Below are 9,051 nucleotides of genomic sequence, written 5' to 3' on the forward strand. Positions count from 1 at the left end.
TAGTCCTTTGCGCTTAGTCTGCCTTCACTGCCTTGTATTGATTTATTGTTTAATAGTTAATACTTAAATTTCTTTTAGTTTTGTGAGCCCTTCACACATGAGTCACTTATTGGGAACGTTGAAAGTTTCAGCCTTTAGTCATTTGTGTTGACTTCAAAGCCACCCCCGCTCCACATGGCTAACCTATGTCTCACCATTTTTAATTTTTTTTCTTCTTTTAATTTTATCATTACTCTTGTTATAATCTAAAAAATAATTATTAATTTATTATTATTATTGAGTGATATTTGGGATTTGGGCTTTGATAAGTTTGACATATTAGTTGAAATATGAACTTATAATTATAAAATTCTTAAAAATATATATGGGTTTTGATGAATAACCTGCAATATATAAAAAATAGCTATAATCCGAAATGGCATACCGAAATAGACCAGTATCGAAAAATTCCGTTCCAATTGACAAACCGAAATGGGTTCCGAAATGGTATTCAAAACATTGGTTTTATTTGTTCCTCTTTGACCAAACACGTGAGCCGCTGAGCCATATCTTCCCTTTTTTTTTTTTTTTCTTTTTTAATGGGAAGCTGCACCCATTTTAATACCTGCCACATATATCCTTTATTTTGTTTTTGGGCTGACCAAATACGTGAGCCACTAAGCCGCATCTTTTTATTTATTTATTTATTTATGAGAAGCCTCATTTATTTTAATACCTCTGTCAATAATTCAAGTATCAAAAACTTTTGTGTACTTATTACTAACTATTTATTTAGTTTTTATTATTATATGAATTTTCTTATATAATTATATAAAAAAGCATGCTTAGCAATATATAAACAAAAATATTTTTAATAATTTTTTAATCGCCGCATCCGCACCCTATTTTTTTAAAAATTGCCGAATCTCCAACCTGCACCAGTACCCACACTCGAATCTGGAAACGCACTCATTCTTCACAGGCATCCACTCAGCATTATTTTATTTTTCTCTGAAAAGTTTTGATTGCAAACACTTTGGTCCTCTGGAATTTGTAATACGGCAGTCGTTTTTATTAGTGCATATTCGTACGACAAGTCGTATTGGTTAAGTGTTGTAACCATTATTTGAAGTAGTAGACACGTGTATATATTTGATTGGATATTAGATATAGTCAGTCTGTTATCCACATATAATAGCCTTTGTAGGCTCTGTTTTTCCCGCCATGATCTGTTCCTCAAAAAGCAAAGAAGACTGGGCTAGACTTTTAAGGCAAAATGTTAGACCTACATTATTATTCATTTGGGTCTGCCTCTGAAATCTCTGCTACTTTCCTACGCGTGAGCATGATTGTTCTAAGAAAATTGGCTTTAGCTTCGTAAATGCAAAAAGGGGGCTATATGGGTCCAAACGGTTTTCTTTTGTTGCAAAAGGCCTCAGTAAACACTCTCACATGGTGCCTACTCATTTTCCTATGCATGATAATGGTAACATTCCAAGAAATAAAGTAATGTTACACTTCACATAATTAACATTGTTTGTAACTCTTAACTACTACAAATATTGCACCCCCACGGGTTCACTCTGTTTTACAAACTGATTTAGTAGGCGTTCATTGATAAAGATCCATTATTTCCCCCCTCCAAAAAATAAATAGATAAATAAATAAAAGAAATATTGCACCCCCAACCTACTTGATTTTCAAGTAGATTATAAATTAACCAAGCCATTCATAAATAGCTTGGACTTGACTCAATAAAAAACTCATTTATGTTTGTTTGTTTTTTAAAGAATCAAGTTTGTGCCTATATTTTTTTGCTTGTTTAATAAATGAGCTAAGTCTAAGTAGAAAAAAAAGGAAAAAAAGAAAAAGATATTCATGAACAAACTCATGAACATTGGTGCTCGACACAAAACAAGTTGACCCTAAACTCATTTATAGGCTTGATATATATAAGTTTGACAATTAAATCTACATCTTATTATGATTTTAAGTAATTAGGAGTAGTAATTGCTTGTCCAAACAAATAAGCTTTATATAGGCTTGATAATATATTTGTATTGGATTTCAAGCTCAAAAACTTGATATAAGCTCAAGTTTGAGTTTGTGCTCAACTTTACTAATGAGTCAAGCCAAATTCAAGCTTTTAGACTTGTTAACGAGCTTGACTTCAAACATTCATTATAGGATTGGTTCAAACTTGAGCTAAGTTTGAACATTTTACATTCGTTATCAAGCCAAACTTAAACATTTTATATTTGTAATTCATTGTCAAGCCAAATTTAAACACTTATTATTTGACAAAGGTCAACTCATTTACGGTCTATTTTCAAATTTACATGGGAAAAAAAAAGTTATACCAAAACATTTTAAAGAATGAGATAACTAATTGATTAGAGAAAATAACTAAGAGTATTGGCAACACGTGTGCCAAATGCTAAAACATCAAATACCAAAAATACATCTCCATCACATATGTTATATATCAAATTATTTTAACACATGCCATAGTACACTTCTACTAGATGGTGGGTGTTATTTTAGGTTATTTAATGAGTAGTGCATTAAAATAAGAGATGAGATATATGGTGTAATGTTAAATACTATGCTAAAATAGATAAAGTAAATTTTTGGTAAGTTAAAATAAATTTTTTTAGAACATTTGTGCTAATACTATAGCATTAGAATTTTGATGGATGTAATGTAAGATATAGTTAATTACTTATGCCGTACCAGGTGGTGTATAATGGGGTACAAATATATATATATATATATATATATATATATATATATATATATGTTAATCGTGTAAAGAAGGGACAAGGTAGGTTCACACGGTGCTCAAGACTTTGATGCAATGGAATATAAAAATAAAGCTATGTTTAACGTTTATTGCTGTCTCACACTACCGCTAAAAAAGTTACAAAATTGTTGTAAAGATTGTGCTTTGTACTTTTTCTTTTACCAATTCCACATTCCCCACGAAAACCCAGATAGTCATGGTGGGAACAAAATCCTTGCTTTATCATTGTTTTTATTAAATGAGAGAAATGAGTGGAAAAAAAAAACACAAAAGAGAAAACAATAATTGATTTATTGTTTTTTATTTGCAGTGGTGTACACGTGTACAATAATTGGGTTGTAGGCTCTGTTTTTTTTCTCGCCATGCTCTGTTTCTCAAATATATATATATATATAAAACAGAACAGAGATGTGTATTTATTCAAAAAGCAAAAAGACTGGGTTAGACATTCAAGGCTAAATGTTAGTGCTACATTATTATCAGTAATTTAGTATGCCGTATATATAAAACACTCTGTTACCAGTTACCATTACACTTGGCTCTGCATCTGAACACTCTGTTACTTTCCAATGCATGATCATGATTGTTCTAAGAAATTTTGCATTAGCTTCGTTGATGCAAAAAGGGAATTATTGGGTCCAAATGGTTTTTTCTCTGTTCAAAAGGGCTCAACAGTCAACACAATCACATGGTGCCTCCTCATTTTCCTATGCATGATAACGATAACATTCCAAGAAAATTCATAAAGTTGTGCATGATATAACGGTAGCTTTCTAAGAAAATTCACAAAGGAAGACTAGTATCGGTAAGTTTCTTTGAAAAAACATAAAGCTATGCATGATTGATGTAAGTTTCTAAGAAAATTCATAGAGGAAAACTTGTAACGGTAACTTTCTTCCCCTTTAAATATTCGGTCCTCCTCGTCTCCTTCTTCACAGCAACATTACTCTCTAGCTTTCTTCTCGCTCTTTAAGCCTTCCTTTTCACTCTCTAGCATATTGAAGAACTTCAAGCTCTCACCCTTTAGTCTCGCTCTTATAGCCAATCTTTCACTCACTAGAAAGTTTTTCTTCCATACCCTAGCATTGAAGCATTTGAATCCCAGCCTCTAGCTTTCTTCTCTCTCTTTTTAGCCATCTTTTTACTCTCACTTCGCTCTAACAAATGGATGAAGCAATCCTCTCTAGCGTTGCTGGGTCCATAATTGAAAATTTGGGCTCTGCTGCTTTTGAACAGGTTGGATCGCTCTGGAATGTTGAAGATGACCTTGAACAAATCAGGAAAACTGTTTCCACAATTAAAGCTGTACTCCAGGATGCAGCGGAGGAGCAGAATCACAATAATCAAGACAGAGTCTGGCTCGAAAAGCTCAAGAAAGCAGTTTTTGATGCAGAGGACTTGTTGGATGAGTCTAAGTACCACACTGAATTAGCTTTGCGGCAGAAAGAGAGGAGTTGGAGTTTTACAGTAAAGGTACGCGATTTCTTAAGTTTAATCTCAGCTGCTTTTGTACGTAATAAGATGAGTCCTAAAATAAGTAAAATGAGTCAGGAACTAGATGCAATAGCCAAAGATAGGGAAAAGTTTCACTGGAAAGAACGCAGTACTGTAAAGCGTATTGTGAGTCTGAATAGGGAGACTCGCCCATGGTTTCCTCATAATGGAGTTATTGGGAGAGAAGATGAGAAAAAGCAAATCATAAATCGCTTATTAGAGCCTAACAATGAAGAGGATGTTTTAGTTGTTGCTATTGTGGGGATCGCGGGGATAGGCAAGACCACACTTGCTCAATGTGTTTACAATGATGATAGAGTCAATACACAATTTGAGCTAAAAATATGGGCGTGTGTCTCAAATGTCTTTGAGGTGACAACATTTGCTGAAAAACTAATAATTGGTATGGATAAAGATGATAGCATGGAACTAATGCGAAAGAAACGTCGTAAGTTTAATCCTGAAGAAGTCCTCAAGGATCAAGTCCACAAAATGGATCCATTGAGGGAACTTCATAACAAAATTTCTCAAAAGAAAATTTTAGTTGTGTTGGATGATTCATGGAATGAAAATTGTAAAAATTGGAATAACTTTAAAGGACTTTTAAGTAGTTGTGCAAAGGGAAGTAAGATTGTAATAACTACGCGTGACAAATTTGTTGTAGATATTACACGTGCTAGTGAAACATATTTTCTTAAAGGTCTCTCTCAAGACTATTCTTGGTCTTTATTTGAGAAATTAGCATTTAGAAATAGGCAAGACACCAAAAACCCTACACTAGTAGATTTTGGAAGGGAGATTGTAGGCAAATGTCAAGGAGTACCCCTAGTGATAAAGTCCATTGGAAATTTATTGTACTCTAAGAAACCAAACGAGTGGTCAAAGATCAGGGATAAGGTAGTAGCAAATGTAATTGAACAAGGGGGTGATAATTTTCCAATTCTAAGGTTGAGTTATGATAATCTTCCATCATATTTAAAATGTTGTTTTGCCTTTTGTTCTTTATTTCCTAAAAATTATGAGATTGATAAGATGACAGTGATTCAACTCTGGATGGCACATGAGTTTATCCAATTATCAAATGATACTCAGCAGGTAGAAGATGTTGCAGATGAATACTTCAAGGATCTACTCTGTAATTTTTTTGAGGAACTATGGAGTTTAAAATATAAGATGCATGATTTATATCATGATCTTGCAGAATTAATTGCAGGGTCGGACTGTAGACTTAACAATTTGGATTGGAAAACTCGCCATGTATCATTTTCTAGCTATTTATTTTTTGCTAAAACTTTAAGTTTGGTTAAAGCAAGTAGCAAGCTACGTACAATTCTTTTCACACATGATGAGTATGCATCTGGTGCCATGGATGAGTCAACATTGATTACACTAATTGAGAGTTTCCCAAGGTTGCGTGCATTAGATTTACATAGATTGGAGATTGAAATAATTCCAAATTCTATAGAGAAGTTAATACATTTGAGGTACTTAGATCTTTCTTTTAATCCTATTAAAACTATTCCTAATTCAATTACAGCATTGTTGAATTTGCAAACACTAAAACTTCAAAAATGTCATAATCTTGAACAATTGTCTAGGGACATCACAAAATTGGTTAGCCTCAGGCACCTTGATGATAGGGGCTGTTTTAAGTTGAGATTGCCTCAAGGATTACGAAAACTGACTGGTCTTCAATCATTACCATTATTCATTGCGAGGAATAATGGTGGACTAGGCGAATTGAATGGGCTAAACAACCTCAGAGGAACACTTGAGATCAAAATTTCAGAACAATTGGAAGATCCTAACTCAGATTGCGAGGTCAAAAATTTAAAGGAAAAGCAATATCTTGAGAAACTGAAATTAACATGGGCTCACCAAGAAGGACATGATGAGATGTTATTAGATAGCCTCCAGCCACATCCAAATCTCAAAGTTTTGGAAGTGTATGGTTACACTGGTGTGACATTTTCAAGTTGGCTTCCTTCTATCGAAAATCTTGTTGACATCACTTTAAGGAGATGTGACAGATGCAACCACCTGCCACCATTGTCTGAACTCCCATTTCTAGAAAGCTTATGTCTTTATGGAATGAAAGATTTGGAATGCATATCAGATCGTGATATAAGTGAGGAAGTTTCTACTTTACCCTTCTTCCCATCGTTAAAGTCTCTTAGGATTTGGAACTGCCCTAACTTAAAGGGATGGTGGAGGAGCCCATCAATGACAGATCATCAACAACACCAGCATAACCGGTCACTGCCTTCATTTCCTTGTCTTTCTTCTTTTTCTATTGAAAAATGTCCTAATCTGACTTCCATGCCCTTGTTTCCTTATCTCGGAGAATACCTATATCTAAGTAACGTTAGCTCAAAGCTTTTTCAAGAGACAATACTTCCCTCTTCCTCCTCTTCTTCGTCCTCTCATCTCTCCAAATTAAAATCTATGTCTATAGGAAATCTGCCAGATGTTGTGTCTCTGCCAGATGGGTGGGTATCAAATCTAATTTCTCTCGAGCAATTATACATTTTCTCTTGCAAGGAGTTAAATCTAGGAAGTGACGTGGACGGAATGGAATGGCGACATCTCAATCGCCTCACTCGTCTGCACTTCTACGGCCTTCCAAAACTGAATTCCTTACCTGTAGGTCTTCAACACGTTACAACCCTAGAAACACTGGAGATTGTCGATTGTCCCGAGTTACAGAGAAGATGCGAAAAGGAAACCGGTCAGGATTGGGACAAGATCGCACATGTCACTAACGGTACGCATTCTATATACCCATTTTTTTTGTATTGAATTTTTGTTTGCTGGCTGAGAAAACAGTTGAAAATGAAAGAAAGTGAACTTTTTAGAATTCTATTCTCTATCATTTATTGATTTCAATACAATTTTTTGAAAAAAAGAATGAATTTTTTCTTTTGGATTTCAAAAATATAGGAACCAGTGTATATAATTGAATGGGGCTCACTTTAGCAAAGCTTTTGGTTTTCTAAAGTTTTCTAATAATAATAAAAATTTCTGAGATGTATAGAATCTTGGCCAATTTGATTGATTTCAAAGCAACCAAACTGTTGAATTGTTTTGAAGTTCTATTATTATTAATGTTATTTAATTTGATGGCTTGTGTTCTGTTCACAGTTATATCATTTACATTGCCACCACCACCACCACTACCATAGATTGTAGGATTTTGGTTGGAGTAAGAAAGGTACTTGGTTACACTTTCTATAATCAAAGGTTAATGAATATTTTGAATAAAATTTCATTCCATATATTTGCTTCATTATTCTAAATGATTTTTACAGATGCTGATGGATGTGTTGTTTTGAGGTCTTTACGTGAAGAATGCCTTGCTCAAGTCCTTAATTCTTCCAATGAACTTTGAATAGCTGGAAGTGGGTTATTCAAATGCTAATTCCTTTCCTCTTCTTCTTTGTTCTTCTTCTTGTGTTATGGTGATTTCTCGCTTGGTTTGATCCTAAATGCAGAACAAATTGGAAGCACAAAACAAAACCAGGGGTAAATATCTGAGCCTATTTTAAACCTTTTATAAAGAACATTTTGTCTCTATCATGATCTTATTTTCTACCATATTTTAATGGGCTAGTGCTTAACATCAACTTTTTTCATGCAGTTAGATGCATACAAAATTTTAGTGGAATCTCTTTGTACATTTTGTGTTATATTCCCATTGCTTACCGTTAGAAACTTAAGAAAAATATCCTTTTTGGCCATTTTCTCTCGCTTGAATAACCAGTTCGTGGTAGTCTTTCACAATTCCCTGCCACTGTTAAACTTTGACTAGCCTGAGGATGCAACATGCATCATCATTGGGATTGTATGCTGATATCTTGTGTTATTTGCAGGGAGCATTTGGAGTGCTGTAGGGATCATCTCTTTTATGATTACTCTTTTACAAGAAGATTAAAGCAGCAAGTGTTGAAAGAGTACGTGGTTAATCTGCAGCTTGTCGTTTGAAATTCTTCTCCATTTGTTCAGATGCTAAGGCCCACTTGGTGTTCTTGTTATTGTTGAAATCGACTTTAGTGTGATGTAGATTTGCTGTAATCTAATAATTGTGTTCTTCTTGTTTTGGTAGTCTTTAGCTTTTGTTTGAGAAAATTGTTGTAAACTCTTTATTCAATAGTGGAAGATTTTTTACTGGACTAGGTCCCGTGGTTTTTCCCTTCTCATTGAAGGGTTTCCACGTAAAAATTTGGTGTTTTGATTGTGGTTTGTTGCTGGATATTTCTGCTTTGTGTAGATTATTGTTCTTGCCTAATTTTTTTGAAGTTCCTAACTTAGCTTGGTAGCTTGTCTTTTTGCAGTAGGGGCTGGCTGTTTTTTCTGCTGAAATGTAGTGTTCAGTCTTTTGAACTTCATGTAATAATTTTTGTGTTAATAAAATTTCCTCATTCATCCAAAAACAGAGGACAAGAAGTAGTATCCAAATTGCCTGAGCACTAAGTCAGCTGCAAAAGCTTTATGATGTATTATATCATGAATCTCAAAAGCTGATTACGAATCCAGAGGCTTATTTTTTTCTACGCTAGAAAATTATTAGACAAGTTGAAATGCATTACACAAATTTGGCTAAACAAGCTTTGGCATTGAGTTCAGAAGAAGCACTAAAAATGCCATTGTAGATTTAACTGGATTAAGAATTGACTTGCACCAAACATTAGGATTTGCTAGCTGCTTAGCACCATATATACTTTATGAAAGGGGAGTAGAAGGTGATATACCATCTGGTTCTACTAAGCTGGTAAAGC

The 9,051-nt window shown here is 34.1% G+C and overlaps 1 protein-coding gene across 1 annotated transcript; it reads left to right on the forward strand.

Annotated features, from left to right (window-relative positions):
* Positions 1–3,835: 3,835 nt before the first annotated feature.
* On the forward strand, positions 3,836–8,441 carry LOC142615595 (putative disease resistance protein RGA4). The gene is made up of 4 exons (XM_075788334.1): positions 3,836–7,040; positions 7,418–7,487; positions 7,585–7,798; positions 8,146–8,441. Exons 1-2 carry the CDS (start codon positions 3,947–3,949, stop codon positions 7,456–7,458), a joined length of 3,135 nt encoding a protein of 1,044 aa, XP_075644449.1. The 5' UTR covers positions 3,836–3,946; the 3' UTR covers positions 7,459–7,487; positions 7,585–7,798; positions 8,146–8,441.
* The last annotated feature ends 610 nt before the right edge of the window (positions 8,442–9,051 follow it).

Source organism: Castanea sativa, chromosome 11 (genome assembly GCF_040712315.1).
Source record: "Castanea sativa cultivar Marrone di Chiusa Pesio chromosome 11, ASM4071231v1".
In the NCBI taxonomy this organism is placed as follows: domain Eukaryota; kingdom Viridiplantae; phylum Streptophyta; class Magnoliopsida; order Fagales; family Fagaceae; genus Castanea; species Castanea sativa.